Source organism: Platalea leucorodia (genome assembly GCF_965183815.1).
Source record: "Platalea leucorodia genome assembly, chromosome: 1".
NCBI lineage: Eukaryota > Metazoa > Chordata > Aves > Pelecaniformes > Threskiornithidae > Platalea > Platalea leucorodia.
Genome location: NC_138823.1, coordinates 58,534,810 through 58,556,466, shown reverse-complemented (window position 1 = coordinate 58,556,466; position 21,657 = coordinate 58,534,810). Strand labels below are relative to the sequence as shown.

The window sequence follows — 21,657 nt, the reverse complement described above, 5'->3', positions numbered from 1 at the left end:
GTGGATGTGTGAAGTTTAAAAATTTAAAACTAAAACATTAAAAGTTAATGCTGCTAGTCCATTTCCTCCATGGTTTTTCTTATCAAATATGCTACATTTAGAAGAAAGACTTTTATGAATTGCCAGTACAATCAACTATAAAAAACAAAAACAGGTTTTTAACTATATTGTAGAATTATACTCAGAAAATTATAGCATATATATTTATATAATCCACATCTGTAAAATTTCTACTTGCAATAAAACTGAGATTGCACCGTACTATGGGAAATACTCCTCTGATCCTAATGCACAATTCCTGTTTATTCCATAGAAGAAACCATAAAGTACACAAGGTAGGCCTTCAAAAGGCATGATTTTGTGAGAGATGCTTATAGCTACCAACTGTTTAAATCATTAGAAAATAAACTTTAACATTTCACTAAAATTTCTTTTGTCAGGTCATCTCTAGATTCTGTTAAATGAATCTTCTGTCCTAACACTCAGCAAAACAATTTAGAAAGGAAAGCATGTTTGTTCAAGAGAGGCTTAGAACAGAACACAAAGTCCAAACATTTTTGAATTTTGGAAAGTCTACTCCACACTGTTGCCTTTATTTACACTGGAAGAGAGGAGAAAACAGAAAACTGTGAGGAGCTGTATCAATATCAAAGTGAGGAAGACATTTTAATACTTTGCCTTTGCACCCAATGTTTCCCATAGAGAAAATAAATCAAGAAACCACTCCAATACCAAACACTGCAATGAAAGTTTAAAAAGCCCCAAAATCCAATCCTAAAAGCTCCTAAACCCTACAAGGACGTACTCTCAGAGAATCAACAGGGTGACACACCCTGATTTACCTGAACGGAAGAAAATTTTTCCTGCTCTTTGGATCTTACACATGCCAGTGGGTTAAATTATGAGCCTTCGTTGCTTTGGCATTCCCTTCCCTCTCCATGGATGCCCTGGTCTCCAAACGATGATAGCACCCACAGGAACAAACAAACAGAAGTTCTGAGCTGATTTTCACACAATTGCTGAAAACCTGTAAGATAAAGGTGAAGAACATCTGAACAGATTGTTGAAAAAGGAAAAAAAAAATCTGCAATATGAGGACACAAGATATTTCTTACTGAATACAGAAACCCCACTTGCCTAGCTATCATCCTTTACTATGAACAAACTTTCAAAGACTGTTTCTCTCTAGTACTCATGAGTCATTTTCTAACATCACGTCTTTGGCGGCTTGAAGCATTTTGAAAGTGGAAAGCAAACAAAATTGCTTTTAATGCACTCATAAGAGGGTACTTCAGGTTTTTTAAAAGCCATTTTTTCTCTATCTTTTAGCTGCTAGGAGGCTTTAAATGGGACCCCTGTAGGTTTTTGTCTGTAAACCATACGAGAGCATAAAAGCTTGGAAAACTTGCAGAGATTCTGAAGCAGGTTCACACAGCTTCATTGAAACTGTGTGTGGTTTTGAAGCTCACCAGGGCTGTACTCACCAGGAACCATTTAAAATTGCCCACTTAAAAAATAGATTTAAAACTCATAAAGGATTATGATGAAAACGTAAGACTTATTTTGTAGGCTTCCAGCTTGAAAGCAAAAAATACTATTCTGTAAATAGGGAGGAATGGGTTTTCATTCTCTAAAGGTTTTTGGGTATTGTTTCTTTGAAAACACATATAGTAGCCTGAAAAAGGGATCAGAGTAACCTCTGTAAACACAGCCTGAATTAACCTGCAAACTGATTTACCTGTATCAAAAGAATCAAACTGATCAATCCATTATACCAACACACGGTGGCTCAACTATCCTAAAAGCACTTGCAGGATTGTTACAATGGAAATGTGTCAAATCTTCCCCTGTCTTTGGAGGTGACTCTTCTCAACCCATTTCAGTACCAATCAGAATAGCCAGCAAGAAAAGAAGGCTTGGAAAACCAGCAATGCCATCCATAAATACCATGAGAAATGTGAAACTACTTTCATTTATATGAAGAATCAGTCTGACTAACACCTATCTCGCTATCACCAATTTCTCGTTTTACATTGTAAGGTTTACTAGAACTTGGTGCTGTGAAAGAAAATGGAAAAGTATTGTTTTGAATGTTAAGGAAGACATGAAAAATTTATAACAATAGGGTCTAATATGGCATTTCTTGTACATACACAGTCATCATTGAAGCCTGTGAGAGTTCTGTGAGGAAAGATTGCCAGACTGGATTTTTACTTCAGTCAACACTGAAATTCTAGTAAGTTACCAAGAAGTTAATGGACAGAAATGAAACTGGTTTTCATGTTTTCTGATGGCAAGCGGTACAATGGATGGATGATGTTTGATATTAAATTCGTTGTGGGACTGATTTTGCCACTAGTAGTTGCTTTTAGCTTTTATACTCATTACTTATAAATTTTATGCTCTCTGACAGTGAGGAATACTCAGTAGTGCTGTTGATTTCAGATTAACCATTCAATATGTCAGCAGCAGCGCAATGCCAGGGAATCAATGTAGCTGTTCACTGGGGTCATAAAGAACATGGGGCTGGTCACGGGAGCTTATTTTTCCACAGTCACAACCAGCCATGGAATTAACTCCTAACTCAGGAAGGTCTATGTAACATGTATTCTGTTAACATATAATACTCCAAAAGCTGTTGGCCTTTTGTTTCCTAGCATCCTATTTGGCTAGGAATCCATTGGCCCACATTAAGTGACCAAAATCTATAATATGTGAGCCCTAGCATAACAGCAAGAGAGAGCAGAGATCCTAAGTCCTTGCAATAGCTGAGATTTTTCAAGAGCTCCCAGGGGTACACAGGAAAAGGTTCAAACCATGAAGAGGAAACCAAAACATTTATCCCTGCCTATTTGGACTGGGGGGGACAGAGGACCTGACCCCAAATCTAATGACAGGTATCAAGATACAATGACCAGGTGCTTAAAATACTTTATTGCCAAAGAAAGCACCAGTATACTCTGCCAACCTTGTGTGTACACCTGTAGCAATCTTCAGTGCTTCAGAAGAAGGTAGGGAGGGAAATAAGAACAGAGGGGAAAAAAAACAAAAACAAAAAAAAAAAAACCAAACCAACAACCTACAAAACCCTTTCAGAAGCCAGGGCAGGGAAGGAGAATTCCTTCCTGGATCCTACAGGTAAGTAGCAATTCTGAAGCATGGCATTAATACAGCACAAGTGTAATGTAAACAGATACTCAAGTAGTCTCACTGTTTTAAAAAAAAAAAAAAAAAAAAAAAAAAGAGGAGGGGGAGAAGTACTATTCAAAGTACTACTCGAAGTGTAAAGTCTGGAAGAGCACGGCCCATGGCTGGCATCTCAGTATTTCTTTTCCATCACTTAGACCAATTTGAAGAAAATCCCTGCAAAGAAGCTTTCATAAGATGGCATTTTTGTGATTCAGTATAGCACCAATATTCCTTTTGAGTTTTATAACTGTTCCTAGAACATTCTTGGCAATGAATTTAAACTTTTTGAAAGAGGTTGCATTTCACTGTAAATGGTTATCTGGTATTCACAACACAAAATAAGCATTTGAATATTTATTGTGAGCACATTGCATTTTAGGGAGAACACACAAAGATTCTTACCACAATTATCTTGTTCCAGCTTTAATATATTAGCTGTCACCTCTTTAATGGATCTTGTGAGAAAGGAAAGTTTCTTTCTTTAACTCTCTTTTCCCCCTGAACGCAATTACCACCTCATTCAGAGCTCTTTGTGTCCACCTAATCTCTCTGATTATGTCTCTGACACCACCACAATACTACATGACTGACATACCTGACAGCTGTGACTAGTGACAGAATACTCACAATGAAAACCAGCTCTATGCAGGATGAGTATTACCTACCGCCAGCCTCATAGAACAAACATGGAAGGAAGGTAAAAAAGGGGTGGGGGCATTTCACGACTAGCCTAACCCCTACCGATTTTTCCTCCTTTTAGAGCCAAACAGCATTGACAAGCAGAGCCTCTTTGTACATACCTACCTAATGAACCAATTGTTGGATGAATACAAAAGAACGCCCATTAGTATTTTAATTTTGAATTTATAGAGTAGAAAATGCATGTTTGGAGACCTGACTTACAAGTAGGACTTGATGGATCATTTTGTCTCTCTCCAGCCCTTTTATGCTTCTCCGGGTCATAACTCCCAGCTGGTGCTCAACTGTCAGATTTAGGCAGGTGGCAATAGATGAGAGCCTGTGCGGAAAGCTATACCTGAAAATGTCATTCCCAGACAACAAGCTGCCACTGGAATCAAGCACAAACCATTTCAGAATTCAGCATTTTGAGCCATAAAGACATGAAGTAGTATTTCAAATAATTGGCTAATACAATAGCAGCAATGAATACACTAATCAGGAAAAATATTAAGGTAGAGTGCTTTACCAAGTGTCTTATACTTTAAAAATTCCAGGTTTTTAAGTGGTATTTCTACGTTAAAAGCTTCATCTTGTAAGCACTGACTTCCTTTTTTTCCCCCCACAAAAAAAAAGAAAAAAAAAAAAAAAAAGACAATTTTGGGAATAGGGATGAGGCAGATTTTTCTAAATATACTGAATATTTAGAACAGACAATTTAGTTGCATCTTTCTGAGCTCTTGAGCAGCTTCAGAAATTACACATTCCCAGAGCCAGAGAGAAGAGGTAGAAATCAAACTAACATTTTCAGATTGGAACATCTACAGGTCTACAGCCAAAATGTGCCACTCAGGCATCCAGTTTTCAGAGATAATCAGATAACATTTACAGAAAGTTAATCTAAGCGCTTTATATCCATCTGATTTTACATCTAAAAACTGCTCATGTAAGAGTTTCCTCAGACAATTATATAGCAAAAATAAAACGTGAGCTTGAAGGATATGCTTAGGAAAGCTTTGTGGCCAAACAGCATGTTATTGAAAGCTGAGTTGTTCATTTTCTATCTTAACTTTCTTATGCTGCGAGTAAAGTGTTCATGCTGTTACTATAGATTCAGCACAACACTACATTAAGTTCGAAAAGGTTTAAGGAGCAGTTTAAGTAAGTGAATAAAATGTTTAAAGAAAACCCTCTTTTTAATCCATCATGTTCCAGCTTGCAATAGTTGTTTATTCTGTACTTTAAGTTACCATTGCCTAGGAACCTGCAACGCAGATTCCACGTTACATGATGTATCAGTGAACTAATGCAGTGTTGTAAAGAAAAAAATTCATTAACATTAATAAGCAAATTGAGAAAAATCTCTTCTACTGTTAATGGCAACTCAAATTTTCAAATGGGAAGCTAGAATCAATATTCTGCTTAACTGGTAAATTTGGTGAGAAAATTGGTATGATGCAAACATTGCCACCTTAAAAAATTACTTACGGTCATCTTTCTTACTGAATATGAGGCATCACTGCAGGCAGGTGGATTCTTCACACAAATATTTCATGTCTGTCTTAATCATTATAAGACATGCATACTCTTCATCTCTGCTATACAATGAAAGCAGTAAGGCATGAACTCCTATTATCTAGTTTTGGGGGAAAAAAAAGTCAGAACAAGATAGCTGTGAATAAGAGTCAGGATATTCAATTACAGTCCCAGGGACAACTACCTGATCTTATGTCAAATACCCACTCTTTCATCAGCTTCCAAGGACTTTTGTTCCCATAATGCCTTTTCTCTTTTCCAAAGATGCTACAATATAGAAAGCTAACATACTTCCCATATATAAGATACATTACCTACTAACCTCATAGTGAACTCTGATAGTCCTGTAGTCCCCCAACTCCTCCACAAATCATAGGAGCAAGAATATACCAGCATTTCACTTAACTGGCATTCCTACCACAGAAATGCCTGAAAGTCTTTAGTACTCTACTTCAAAAAGCCAACACTGCCCTCAGTAACTTACTTTATACAACAAAAAAACCCCACAAAATTCTCTTTACCATTTTAACCTTTTATATGATGAAAATAATTTTCTAGACAGCCAGGCCTTGATATGCACCTTTACTAGGTTTTCTGAACGCTAATTAGTTTCAGATGCCAGGGCAACAATCTCCAAAACACAGTGAAGCACGTGTACGGAATGTATTATAACTCCATTTGTAGTCAACGATGTGAAAACTCTACAAAGCTGTTGAATAATTATGATTACTAATATCCCAATTAAGTTGAGCAGGTACAAAGACATCCTCAATGTTAGACAATTAATGAATTTTTAAAAATAATTTATTTCTGAATTTTCTGACTGGTCTTAAAACCAGCAAGTAAGATTACTATAATTAAAGAGACATCGCTTGGGGGTTTTTTGTTTGGTTTGGTTTTTTTTTTTTTTAAGTTTGCCTGCTTGGGATGTTTGAGCCAGTCTTCCCAGTCCGAGACAAAGGATTGCATCCAGCAACAGGAGAAAATTGAAAAAAGTTTCAAAACCAACAATGGCCAAAATAAGAGAATTATACCCAAAGCTAATTCTGATTCTTTTATCAAAAGTATCATGGTTTAAACTCTTAATCCAATTTGCAGTCTTTGAGAATTGTGCTATTCTGTATCCCTAAAAGATGTAGAGACAGGGATCAGGGCTTCTTCACAGTAAGCACTGGACAACTCAAAGCAAGATCACCTTGACTACAAAAGTTCACTACATACATAAGGAAACCACAGGGAAAGGAAGCAGTCTCATTTTATGGACTAGGAATGGAAGCAGTTTGAAGTGACTTCCTCAAGACTTTTGAAGTCCCACCGATGTTCTCACTTTGCAAGTAAAAATACATTGGCTATGCTCCAGCTCTTGCACCTTCATTACTGGGAAAAAATTTCACCCAGAACTGATAAATCGGCCATCTATGAAAGACTTGGGCTTCCTTTCCTCATCCTCACCTTCTCTGCCTCACAAAAAAAAATTAAAAAAAAAAAAACAAAAAACCTGTCTTCAAGTTTGCATTACACTCACTAGAGCATATCTTTTCCTAGAGATAATTTGCTTTACCCATGTATGACAAGGCCCATGTCTAGAGATGATAAATTTGCGAATACGTCCAATGACTGTTGTAACCATACCAAAATAGTATGGAGGTACTTAAATTGGAGGGGGGGAAAAAAAAAAAAAAAAAGAAAGAAGTCATGCACAACTTATTCTTCAGCAGGTAGGTTATTTACACATCATGTAGTACTAATAGAAACTTCTGTTAGACATTTGTGAAACAAGAGCCTAAGGCGTAGAACAGCTAAAATACTAGAAGATTACCTATCCTTCTTACATGACCTGGAATCATTTTGATTTGTCTTATGAATACAAGTATAGCAATATAATTCAAACAGCCAAAACAACTGCTGGGACAAGTGCTCTAGGGATGTTCTCCAGCACAGAGACTGGTCATGGAGTTACCAGCCTGTAGATTCCTCTTCACACTACAAAGAAAATCATTGTTACTAGAAGCGAATCAAGCAAAATGGGCTGCAAATAGATGCCAAAATATTTAGCATCACCTGCAAACCAGGATTCCCTTGGATGACAACGGCAGGTCATTTGCTCATACTCGTTCTTCAAAATGTGCTTCACCCATATATATATATATATATATATTTACACGTTCACATACACACACAAGCACAGTTCAGCAGAGAGTATCCATAGCAGCACGTTCTGCGCCCTTTTCCTCCCCTTAGGTCCAATCCAGATGGCAACGTAGGAAAGAATGCATAACCATTCCTCCCAGTTCTTCTCATCTCAAGAATTCAAGAAAAGCCCATAACAGAAGTGTGAACAGAGACCCAGACAGCAGCCCTATCATAGGAACAGCACACAAAGGCAATTCTGAATTTAGACCAAATAAACAATTATCTAAAATTAGGGTTTCTTATTGCAATTCAAAGGTGCTGTTTTACAAAGACCACTATTGAGGGGGAAATTCTCTGTCACAACACTGACAGCCATTTCAACTCTTTAGGCACAGACAAACAAGGCACCATTTTAAAGCAGCTTGTCTTATTAATATAGAAGGAAGAGAGGCTGGTCCAGCATCAGTCATGAAGGTTTAATTCTGTAAGATTGAAATTTAGAGGTAAAATAATCTGGAATAAACTGGTATCACAATCCATCTTTGACAAAAATTTTGGATGTGTTCTAAGAGTTATTTTATCCTTAAGGAAACCAGTGTTATGAAGAATCTTACCAACAGGAAGGACCGTCATCTAACCTTGTGGAAACAACTACTAAAAACGTCCCAATGGATAGTAAAAGGTACAAAATCACATAACTCCTATTAACAGACAGCGATCCTTCCTCCTCAGTGATCCAGTTTCCTTATTAACAGAGTCATCGAAAGACAATTTCTACCGAGAAACCAAGGTCCTTGAGAAAAAGATAAAGGTTAATCAATCCCTCCAGAAACTGGTTTGGAAAAGACTACCATAAAGTTGAGCATGTAAGACTAAACTGCAGAGCTTATTAAAATGTCAGGTTTAAGTGGATGGTCAAGAATAGCTGCTAGAGCAGTAAACATATAGTGAACATGACTTCCATGAACAACAAATCGCAAGCCTTCTCTTCAATAGATAAGACTTCAGCTATGTTAACATGTAACATGAAACAACAAAAGAGAATCTGTAGAACAGCTGGAGCTAATCACCTTAAGTCCATACTACCTGCATCTCAGGAGGATTATTCTACACAAGCAAGAGGCAAGGACAACTTTAGAACAGAGGGCAGCTGGAAGTTATTCAACGAGGAAATGCAAAGGCTTTGAAGATAGTGACACTGAGCTCGGTCTTTTTTCCAGCTCAGGAAGCGGCTTCTGATTGTGCTTCTAAAACCGAACAAACATAGGCTTTTGGACACTAAGGCCTTTCTCAAATGAAGCAGCCAAGCCTGTTGAGGTAGGGCAGCAGACTGAAGATTCCCTCCATTCCAATTCTGTATTCAGGAGAAGTACACAGGCATCAACTAGGGAAGCATGCAAGTAACATCTGGCAGAGAGAGGGCAAGAGGAACATGGTCACAGTATTCAGCAGACAGGAGCTTATGTGTTCATGGAAGACTAAGGAGGTGGAAAGTCTTCTGTGGTCTAGTTTGATTTCTTTTAGTAAATCTTCCCCTCCTTGTTTCCAGACTGCTGAGAAATGAGGTTTTATGAAGAAACAGCAGCTTTAGTATACTTTGACATAATACTAGTGGCATGTATCAAAGGCAATGCACTGAGTACTTCAGGTTTTTCCTCCCAATTTTTTCAAATTTCAGTTGTTTGAAAATGCAGTTAAACAAACAATCTCATATTGAAAGGAATTTCACTCGCACTTCTACCAACCTCCTTTCTACCACAAAAGGAATAATGTACATAAGCTATGATGGAACTATGCTGTCAAAAAGCTACATTTCTAGCTTAGGGCAACTCCAGACATACAGCTCCATGCTACAGAAATAAAATAGCAGACAGAGCCAAAGGGTACAAAGGACATGGTAACAATGGGTGAGCTGATTGTGGAACTGTTGTTCATGGAATCCTACAATATAAGAACTGGAGAGCACTCAACAAAATTAGAAAGAAGCCAGTTTAACACACAAAAACCAGCTTTAGTTAGAAGAGCACACAGTGAACTTTTAGAGCTTGCTGCCAGATGAAGCTGTGGAAACAAAGTGTCAAAAGGGTTCAAAAAGTTAAACAGATAAATTCACAAACAGGTACATAAATGGAAAAAAAAATGGATAGGTGGGAATCTGCCTCCCATCCCTAATCCAATGACTGCAGATGCTGAGCAAATGCAAGTGAAGTGAACCAAAGGCAGCAGCCAGGCTCATGTCATCTCTCAATGCAACATCTTCTCACCACTGTTAGAGGCAGAATACTGGGTCAGATGAATCGTTCTTGGAGGGCTGAAGACAGTATTGCTCATGTTTCATTTATAGTGTTTTCACATTTTCAGTTAAAACAATGCTTATGCCTGCCACTGAACTGTGTAAAAAGTTAGGGGCTGATTGTTAAATCATCAGTCTGGTCCCAGCTTTACCAGATGGAGACATGATATTAACAGGTCAGCTTCTGTACTGCCATCCCTCCCCCTCTTCCCCAAAGCCCCCCAAAAAACTAGCATTGCCTAGGAGCAGGCAGCTTGCTCCCTTACCTACAGCAAGGAATCCTCTAACCAAAGACAGAAATCAGGTAGAATCAACTGTTAACACATAGATTTTATTTCTGTATTTACAATGCTTAAAAATAAAATATATCAGTATCTAGCTATTCCTAATAAATGCAAAAATAGAGAACTTCCCTTTTCAACAAAAGTGCAGAAACATAAATTAGAACATGATAACTTTAAAACATACAATGTTACTTCTCAGTTTTTTACTGTGAAAACTGATTTGTAAAACAAGCACCATAATTCATCTTACAGAAGACTTTCCATCAAAGCAGCATCACAGGGCTCAACAAGTAGGACGTTAGTACAGAAATGTAGTAGCAAATCTTTGAATATTTTAAATGGCATAAACTGTTATAAATGATTATAAACAGTTATAAAACTGTTCTGACTATATTTTTGCAATAGCTTTACCACATAGCCGAATATTAACTGAGCCATATTTGGTCGTCAGCACAACGAAGAGACCTTCAAATTTTCCTTCTGCCTTTGGCTTGAACTGGACTGGCACATTGATGTAATGATGGGATCTGTAAAAAAGCAATTATGTGCATATTCATTGTTAATAAACGAGTAAATCCTACCAGATAGAGAAATTCTTGTCTAGTTTTGATTTTTATCACAATAGGACATTGGATGTGCAGTGGATCATCAAGTTTATTTTTATAGATTTGATGATCTATTATTCTTCTGAGGGACTTTGATTGTAAAGGCCATCCTTTCCTACTGATTATACAAAGTACTACAATACTTCATTGCTGGTAGTTTACCTAGATAAATTCAGTCTGTCTCTTTGCAATAATGCTGACAGTGCATAAACTGTATTTTAAAAAAAGTTACTACATTTCTTCCCTTCAGAATTCACATAACAAGTACACTAAAATTTCCAATTCTTTTGGAAATTCCACCAATTTGAAGCTAGTAAAACAATTTCAATTACTTCTAATTGCCTCCACATTAAGAAATATTTTGCTGAATCATTGCAAGTCGATATACGCACCCTCAAACAGTGTTTTAAAGATTTTACACCTTTTTAGGTTATGTAATTCCTCTTCTATTCAGATTGCATAAAAATATACTAATGTAACAGGTGGCTGTCTTAATTTTCAAAAGCCTAGAGTGAACATTTTAAAAAATATAAGCTATACAAGCAATAAGCTGGAAATGCTGAGTGGGAACCTACTGGGTTCCATGGCATTCAACAGAAATATCCAGCACCAACAGACAGGTAACGGTAAAAGGCATATATTGGAATAAGGAAAAATGAACAGCATCACATAGTAAGACAAAGAAAGAAAAGACGGCTTTGTTTTCTTTTATTGTAGCTTCAGTTTTCTCCTGTTAACAGTATTTAACGTTATTCAACGTCCTCTGGCATGTGCTTATTTTCCCTATTTTTCTTATTTTATTCTTAGCTCTTCATATTCATTTCCTCTGCACTAATCCAACCTATCATAATCAGTCTGTGCTCTTACCTTTCTACATTTGGAAATCATAATATTGCCCCTACATGTAAGCCTGATCCCAGCCTCATTTGTTTAGTATCATCCTTAGTGCTATAACAGTTACACTAGCAGGTGTTTTTGTTGGTGTTGGTTGATTGTTTGTTTTTAAAACAGATCCTGGTCAATCACGTACCTTAATTGTATACAGTTTCAGAATAAAGACTGGTATGCTACTGTATTTTTTTAATTGGGTTAATACAAAAACAAAAGCACTAATTATGTAGTACTGGACTACAATCAACAATAAAGCAAAGGAGTACAGCCAGATCAGGGTTTCATGTCTCCTACTTGATGGCTGAGTGTTGTGTAACAAACCTGGTACACTCTGTCTCTTTATCCATCTATTATACATGCGATGAAGATATTTACTCAGCTTTAGTTTTAAAAATCCATTTTATAAATGAAGAACATCAGTATGACTACTTAATCTCTAACAGATGCACTATATCAGAAAACACAAATTTTAGTAAGAACAGAGTCTGAAGCTGCATACAACCAGGCCACCTGAGAATTTACAAAAATAAAGGTAAATTCAGTAGAAAAGCAGGAGGGATGCACAAGTCTGTATCATCATCTCCAAAATAATATATGTATGCTTCCTTACATATCCTAACACTTACTCAAAAAGAACAATATAATCAAACTTATACTATCAAAAACTTAACAGTAAGTTATGCATCGCTCTTTTAAAGAGATGGCAACATCTAAGCCATAGTAACCAGATCTATCATCAATGAGTAGTGACTCCTGACACCCAGAATGCTGGCTACTGGAAACAAAAATAATTATTCAAGCAAAAAACAGTTTTACTTTTTACTAATATCTGAAATATATACTACCCTGTAATCAACTTATTTCAGATGGCTTCTGAAGGCAATACAATAGAAATGCCTTAGTTTTCAAACTTCTTTAGGTAGGCATAACCTGGTAGTCCTTCCAGAAACAGAACTTAGCCAAAGGTTTTTAAAAAGTCAAGTATTTTTTAATGTTTAATCCATATCTTTCTATCACTTAAGAGTCATCTTTTTAAAGGTATTCTCTCTGCAGTAAAAAAAATTCTACTCTGTCAACAAATAGAACTCCTCTTTTGAATGCAAATTCCAGACAGAATTTGTTCCCACCCATTCTTTGCAGGGCTTACAATGTTAGCTATATGACATCTCTGTGGTTAAAAAACAATATACACGCTTTAAGATATTTGGTGAAGATTATTAGAATTCCTTTTTTTTTGTTGTTGCTGCAGTTGTGGTTGCAAGATACTGTATTTGGATAAAGCTCATTACTATTTTCAACTGAGCAAAGTGTGGTAAAGGAACCAGGAGTGCTACATACTGGTACTTGTGATCACATAACCAATTGAACAAGAACTGGTAAGCCACTATACCAACTTCTGAAGGTCAGACTCTTGATACTAAGTACAAAAACAAACTTGCAACTCCATTATCTAAATTTGAAACTTGATTACACAGGATTGCTTTCAAATCTGGCCCTCAAAGTGAAGAGCATGCAACAGACCATGTTTACTACCTGACACTTTTTTGGTCCAAAAATATAGGTACGTGGTACTTTCTATTTTTACACTCTTATTTACAGACTAATAGTCCAAGCTCCTGCAAACAGTTTTCTTATCCAATTACTTTTGAACATTACTTTGTAAGGTGTCTGGTTAACCTAGTTTAGATGGAAAGAGTTAGCATTGGCTTTCTTCAAACTCTCCTTGATGCTGTTCTCAAATAAAAGCTATTTAAAGAAGTTCTTTTAACACATTTTTAGAAGTATCTATCCAAGTCAAGTAATTCTTCTGTGCTTTATGCTCTTAAATGGGAGAGCTTCTTCAGAGAGCTATGTTAACTTCAGGTAAATGAACTTTTAAAAAGCTAGGAAAGGCCAGTATTTACAACTGGATCAAAACCAGCTAAAGTTACTAGAAAAAAAAAGGGTGTAGAATGTTATTAGAAAGTGCAGTATATTCAGTCGATAACCTTTAGAAATAGTAGACTGAATTTTAAACTTGTTAACTCTACTTTGGATAAAAGCAGCAGGAGTTTATCATCTCTCACAGAAAATATACCAAATAGCTTTTACAGCATTCCTCAAGAATATTTTTGAAATATCTGAGGGTCTTCCAGTGAAGTTACTCATCTTTTTTTCCAGGGACAATCAAGTCATCCTGTCCTTTGTCTGCAGCCGTACTGCCTCAGACAGGTCTAGCTAATCGTCTCTATTTGGATAGATTTTATCTTGGTCACTGCCTCCATAAAAACCCTTCTGTGCCATCTGATGTGACGTATTTAATAAAAAGATGCCAGTTAAATAGAAAAACTGGAACACATGCCTAAGTGGAGTTATAACACTTTGCACTGAAAAGCAGACTTAAGAATACCTTGAATACCTGTGGCTACGACCACCACAGCCCTGTCTTTATAATAAATGCTAAGTATCATTGGCAGACACAAAACTAGATTAGGAGCCAGAGTATCTAGTTCCATTTATGATTTTGCTCACAGTTTCTGTTCTGTATATCCTTAGTTTCCCCGTCTGTAAAACGGGGACCTGTTTAAACACCGAGAATGTATGCTGTACGACTTCTAATGAAATGGTTGCATTTCTGTCTTCCTGACAATCCTGCTGTTACAGATGAGCACATGAGATGCCATACTTCTTGAAGAGATGACTAATAGGACTGTCAAAGACCTGTTGTAACGAACTCTAAAGATGACTGGGTTTATTTTGAGGGATTGTTATCACCAACTTGAAAATTCCTTTTATGCAGGTAATATGCTGAAATACTTGGTATGACCAGGCAATTCCACTGGCTGCTCAAACCTTGTATTTGCAGAGAATCTTTGATGCAGCTCTGCAGGTTTGTCAAATTAGAAGCATGATGAAGGCAATTTGCTTGGTCTGTTGTGCAGAAAATACAAATGGAAGGAATGACTTGATTGTGCACAGCATGCCAAATGGTTAAATGAAGCATTAGGCTTAGCATTAAAAGCAGCAGCACTGTTAGAAACAATTTGCAGGGAAGAAATTGGCAGATGCAGAAATAACTGTGTGGGCTCATTCTGCTTCTAACCAAGATTACAGAGTACAGCTTAGCAAAAAAAAAAAAAAAAAAAAAAAAAGCCTTTAACTAGACAGCCAGAATGTTGGATATTTATATCTACATTTTAGCACTATCATATAGAGAAGATACTTATCTAACTGAATTACTTGTTTAATTTTTTTGTTAGGAGAGAATGTTATCATATGCATTACTCACCTTAAAGAGTATTTCGAGTGCTTGATGTAGAAAGGCTCTTTGGGACTTACAAATTTCAGCTGTAATTTAATACAAAAATGCTTAAAAGTGCACTATATCTAAGCCTATCATATTCAATTTATGACATGCTTAAGATAATTCAGGTCACTTACAAATAGAGCTTTACACAGACCCAGGGTTTAAAGATAAAGCATGCCCACATTTGTGCATAGTAAGAAAAATTCACATCTCAATATTTTAATGAAGTTAAAAAATAAAATAAATAAATCAGGATAATAACAAATTTATGCAAACTATAATATACTATTTTTGCAGTTGCAAATATATTACAAATACACTCTGATTCAGTCAGACAAAAGAAAAGAGAAAAATTACAGGAGAGCAAAATTCTTCAAATATAATACTGATTTTTGAAACTAACAAATTAAGACTTGTACTATTACAATCTTCTGTCAAGAGTAAAAAAAACAGTGCAGTTGAACTGTTGGAAGGACTTATGAAAATGTATTTAAAATAAAGTCTGTCAAACTTACCAAGTGTGTTGTAAAGGAATTATTCCGCAAGTTGACCTTTAATGTGCATGATTCCCCAACTCTAGTTGGAGGAAAAGTGTACAGGTCTTCTGGTGCATATACCCCTCGAGTTATCTCATTTTGTCTGATTTGAAAAAGGGATTTAAGATATTAAGATTTCCTACTGATGTGGTCTGGATATATTAATTGCATACTTCAAGACAACAGGTGTATTTTCTGAGACTAAATCAGGAAAAATGGAAAGATCCTGAAGGCGTCAACTCTCTCACCTTAAATTTCATAGGCAATACATTTTAGCCAGAAAGAATAATGAAAGCATCACTGTGGCATAATTATACATACATTTACTTAGACACACTTCCACAATCTGAATTTTTCCCCCATATGTTTTACTAGAGAACTAGACTCTTCTCAGAGATGCCATGTTTAACCACAACATTTTACTCCCCTGCCATATTCACATCATCCTATAGTAAAAGAACTGGAAATCAACTTAAGACTGAAGAACAGCAAGGTTAAGACATGCAGCGCAATGGTCTTGTCACAACTGACTCGACACTTCTATGGAGTCTCTGAACAGGGAGTATACAAAAAGTATACACAAGATTCTACTGCTGCTACAAGTTTATTAACAACAGCAGATCATGGTGAGGCAACTTAGAAACCCAGCTGAAAAGAAAGAACATGGAAGATTGAACAATACAAAGCCATTAAGAGGTTTGGCAAGTCTGTTTTTTGCAGCTGTTTACTCTTTAATGTAGAATCATAGGATAATTCAGGTCAGAAGAGACTCAGGTGGTCTCTAGTTCAACCTCTTGCTCCCATCAGGGTCAGCTGTGAGGTCAGACCAGGCTGCTCAGGGCTTTGTCCAGTCAGATCATGAAAACCTTCGAGGACAGAGACTGCACAGCCTCTCTGTGCAGCCTATTCCACCACATAGCTGTCCTAATGGTAAAAAAGGTTTTGGTTGTGGGGTTGGGTTCCCCCCCACCCCCTTTTACCCAGTTTCAGACTCTCTCGTTTCAAGTTTTGTCCATACATACCCTGCTTTAATTGTATGTGCTTCAGAGTAAACCTTTATTTCTGGTATAACTGGAAGCTCAGTTTTTGGAAGGGCACTTGCAGAAGCTTTCACAACTGAAGTTTCATTTTCTGTTGTAGTACCCTATTGGCAAAAATAGAGAAGCCTTTAAACTTTGCCTTCCAAAGTATTTAAGTATTCAAGTATGTAAGTCATTTCCCTTACCCAATCCAAGACTTTTTATTTAACGTATAATCTTTCAGGAACAGTAGAGTCTGGATGATTGAGACAGAAGCAATGATTTAGGAGGAATACTTTAACAGGCTTCTGTGTCTTATGAATACTTTGTTACAAGCCAGCTTACAACACACTAGCAGTGCAGGTGGAACCTCAAGAAGGCTGCTAGCAACGAAGATTTTACTAAAAGCCGTAACAGAAAAACAATTCCTCTGCAGATATTCTGCCAATATGCCTCAAGAACAGCAGTTGGCTAAACAACTGCTCAGAATGAAGGCAGGCGTAAGTCATCATTATAGTTTGAATTCTCACAAGAGCAAAAAGCTTTGTAATAATTTTGTGTTATGAACAATACATCCTTCTCAAAGAAAGGTCTCTCCAGTGAAACAGAATCTGATAATGCATTACATGGTAATTGTTACATTCAGAAATTAGGCCAAAATATTAAGCACTGTCAGGACCCCCATTCAGTGTACTCTAACAGAAGGAGACCAGATCACCCTAAGGGAACACTTTGTCAGATAGTTTCAAATTCTGCATTGTTTAACAAATCTAGCCAGATACTGTTTGGAACCCCCTGGGTCACAACATCTTGAACAAAGTTAAAGAACCAAAAGAACCTCCTACACTTACAGTCGTACAACATTATCTCGATTTTTGAAACAGTGCTGACATTTCAGACAAGCAGTTGATTCCCTTACGCAGGGAAGATTAAAAAAACAGATTAATCTTCAATAGAGCTGCTATGACAAACTTGTCTTTTAGCCATTCATTTCTTCTACTGAAAGAGCTGCTAATCAGTCTGTCAGAAATAGCAGCAGCCAAAAAAAAAACAACCAATCTTAAAGAATATTTTTCAGTTGCAAATGACCCATGAACCACAGTAGAACCCAATCCATAAAGACAAGAAGGCATTTGTACATGTGTCTTGTTTCAAGAGCTTTTAATTTTCCATGTAGTGAAAAAATGATGGGTGTCATGCCTCAGTGTTATCACTCACATTCTAATTTATCAATAAGGCAAGTTTACTGCATGGGAGTCAGGCACATTATGGAAAACGATCAGAAGTTCCCCCAGTCTTTATAAGGGCATCTTGAAGTACTGCATGCCCATACTGACTTTTCCTGTTTCAAATGAAAGCAGTGCGTTAACACTGTTCAAATGGTTACAATTGAGTGGTGTTGTTCCAAAGCAACCTCAGGAGCATAGAAGTTTGTTTAGCTTTAAAATCGGAATTATTTTGCTCACAGAGTTTAAAAAGATTTTTCTTCCTCTCGCTTCCGGCATACCCAAAGAAGACGAAGCTTTGTACTGCTGATAATAACAATCAAATCAGGACTCTTAGTTAACAGTATGTTTTGTGTTAAGTATTAAGAAATTCAGCTCAGTTTGCTGCAAAATGATACATTAATAAGTTACATGGTTACACAGCTGAAGTACATAAACCATATAAATTAAAAAATGGTATGCACTTAACATTTGTAATATCTTCAAACAACAGCAGGGATTCTTTATGCAGTCCTCAGCTTTCTACGTGCTAAAGGAGGAATCAGAACTTAGGTGCTGCCTCAGCCTTCTGGCAGGTTCTTGCTAGTTCCCCATTTCACCCAGAAGGGGCCAATAATTAGGCCAAAATACCAATCCAAGACTTCTGTGCACAATGGTGATACTCATTCTTAGCTCAGTGATCTTCGAACAATACCTGACAGCAGCCTAACAAATGTTTCTGCAGAGAAGAAAAAACTAAGTTTGAATGGCCAGTATTGAGGGGCTGGGGCTGCAAAGCACACGTAGCATCCCTCCTTTCTTTGTCTCTGGGATCAGTTTTGGAGGCACGATATTTTAAGCTCCTGACTATGGTTTCCAGTGGTGGGGTCTGCAAACACATGCAGAGCATAATCAAAGTCACAGTTAATTGTTATTTGCAGGAAAAAATGGAAGTGGTATGTGCCACTGATTTTCCTAACTTCACCTTGTTCTTTTAGTTCTTTCCTGAGCTCGTCCGAATTTTTCATTCCTTTTGAAGTGGTGCTATAAACACCACTCAGTCACTCTGAATGACAATCAGTCATTCTTCCCACTTCATTCTATCAAAAGTCACATAAACCAGAGCTGTAGCCCTCTCTGCCTCAGCAAACACAGCAGAATCCAAGTCCTTTTCAAAGTTGTAGTAACACAGTCTAAACTCTTGATCCCTAGGACATAATAGGTTATAATTAACTTGTCTTCTTGACTAGAAGTGGACATGATTAAAAAACTGCAACAATCTAAGCAAAGGTTGTGTTGACCTCTCTTCCAAACAGAGGTATAGTTCCTAACCTAGTTGATAAATAAAGTATCCCCCTTTCAACGCTTTTTCAAAATGATCATGACACACTTCAAGTATTTTCTACAAATTTTTTCCCATATGCACAAAGAGATGCTGGAAAGATCTAATTGTTAACAGCTTTGAAAAAAAAATCAAGAGGAACAAATCTGACATGGCAGTTCAAAAACATTAATATGAAGTTGTGCCGCTCAAAGATTTACACAACTCTGACAACTAATCACGTTTTAAGAAGAGAATTCTTCAAAACTCTAGTCTTCTGATAAAGAATTCATCTTCTCTCAATTTCAACTAGCTTTAAAGAGACAAATGACAATAGACGTTCTCCTCATTTTAAGGAAAACTATGTTCAAAGAATTAGATGAAAGCTGAATAAAAAACTCTTCCAAACCAAACATTATACAGGTCTCATTCTTCATGCCAAAATTAGAAGTCATTTAACATACACTTTTTTAACAAGTCCCCTTTTCAACACAATTAACTACTGGGAAGAACAAGGACCATACAAAATAAAAGGTAAGGTACCCCAACAAGAAGGGTACGTAAGGTTCCTACTACAAAAACAGGCTTGGTATTCTAAAGAAAGACCCCAAATCTTTATTGGGGTTTCTTAGAAAAATCCAGTCAAACTCTGGAGAGGATAGCAAAGCATATATAGCAATCACGCAATATTGAATGTACAAAGCTCTTACCATGCAGCTCATTTAATTAATCATTAGAATTCATTCTTCCTAATAGTAACAGATTCTCTGTCCTATGTAGACTTCTCTTGTATGGATGGTGAGGTAGGAATTAAAAGCAAGGTAAGGAGAGAGAGCACAGAAAATCAGTTCTGACTTCCAACCCCCTCCTCTTCCAAGCCTCACCATAAAGTTAGAGCTGAGGAACAACAGGGGAACAAAGGAGAGCTCAAATCCAATCACTCCCATGTACAAATCTCAAAAATCACCCCCACCTGCATTGTTACTCTGATAAAATACTCGAACAGATTCTATCAGAGACACATACATATCTCCAATATGGATATTTGAAAATTCCAATATTGCATTATGTTACGTATTATAGCACAGGTCAGTTACTTTGCTCTTTATTTACAAAAATACAACAAATCCACTTAGTGTCTGATACAAACAAATCTGCATCTACAGAAACAATTCCCACAAAAGGCAAGTTTGTCTCTACTTTCTCTGAGCAAAATAAATTTTTACATCTTAAATGGCAAAAGGTAACGTATTATCACGTAAGCAAGATGAAAAAGGTACTTTTGTAACATAAGAAAAACAGTACAGTTTAGTCCAACAAAAATATCAGCAGGGTTTGTTTTTCTTTTTCCAGAATACGCCAGTGCATATAAGAGAGTACTGTACAGTAAAATTAAGATGTTATAAAAAAATTGTGCTCAGGACAGCATTTATAGCATTTATATACTCACTGCTCCAGAAAACTGAAATCTCAATTTGTGTTTCCAACTAGGTTTTTCAACTGGGTGACACTCAAGGTCCCAGAACTGGGAGTAATCCCCTTTATCTCTAGGTAAAAAGATTACAGCAACCTACCAAAACAAGAGAAAAATTTTGCAGAATCTTATTAAAATAATCTATACATCTTCACAATTTTACCTACACAAAGTTACAGTTAAGCCAGCACAAAATTCACACACTACAGAACACACGTTCCACACACAGGTGATTTTGCAGAAAACGATACAGCTCATCCTTCTTTGCCCACAAGAGAGAAAGTTCTGATGAAAAAGGTTGTGCAAGCAATCTTGAACAAAATCTGAGCTCAGCTAATCTGCTTCAAGCAAAGTCAGCAAGTGTTTGCACAATTATTTCTATTAGTAAAATGGAGGAGAAGGGGACCAGGAGGGGAAATACACGCAGCTGAAAGACAGCAATACCTTCTTTCATCTGTCAGCTAAGCTGTGCACAACTGTACTCCTCCAGCTCCAGGTCTGTAAGCACACTGTGCTACAATTACGAGAAGGCCTGAAATTTAAACCAACTTGCAGGCTATGCATTTGATCATCCCTAAGGGTCACCTATGTAACAAAGGCTTGTCTCTGTATAGTGCTGTACCAGGTTAATTCAAGAATAAACTCGCATTGTTTTCAGAGTTGAGGTTGGGGGAAGAAAGAGAAGGGGAGCAGCAGATTAGAATAGATCACTACAACTATATCTAATTAGCCAGATATTATCATACCCACTGCAAAAAACAGCAAATCACAATAGCACTGTACCTTACCAGCTCCAGCCAACAGCCTGACATGCCAATAATGTAAATGTTATTCAAATAGGCCTGAACTAGGATTGCTAAGGCAAAGACAATTGTTTAAATTAAAATCATGGTTTTCAATATTATGAAATAACTATGAAACTGGACAGGAGTAAGTTTTTTATGTCTTGTAAATAGATTACAAATTCCATCATCATAGAAATAATGTAGTTAAAGAATGGCACAATAATCCATAATGATTAAAAGATAGGTGTTCAGGAAGATGAACAGATAGAATTGAAGTAGCACTGAGGGAGAAGATGAGGGAAAAAAGCCCCATAGAAACCTATTCAGTATGTCCTTGGATGTGCTTTATAATTGTGGTTATGAAACCCTCTACTGGCCAGGAGATAAAATTGTAAGTCAAATGACATCAGGAACAGACAACT

The 21,657-nt window shown here is 36.8% G+C and overlaps 1 protein-coding gene across 1 annotated transcript in view; it reads right to left on the bottom strand.

Moving 5' to 3' along the window:
* Window positions 1–10,243: 10,243 nt before the first annotated feature.
* Window positions 10,244–21,657, bottom strand: part of CEP192 (centrosomal protein 192) — a 74,559-nt gene continuing 63,145 nt past the window's right edge. Inside the window, exons 39-43 of the mRNA XM_082327231.1 lie at window positions 20,427–20,546; window positions 16,454–16,575; window positions 15,411–15,534; window positions 14,878–14,936; window positions 10,244–10,640 (exon numbers count right to left, since the gene is read on the bottom strand). Of these exons, the coding sequence (XP_082183357.1) occupies window positions 10,502–10,640; window positions 14,878–14,936; window positions 15,411–15,534; window positions 16,454–16,575; window positions 20,427–20,546 (564 nt within the window). The 3' untranslated portion in view covers window positions 10,244–10,501. The remainder of the gene's footprint in view (window positions 10,641–14,877; window positions 14,937–15,410; window positions 15,535–16,453; window positions 16,576–20,426; window positions 20,547–21,657) is intronic.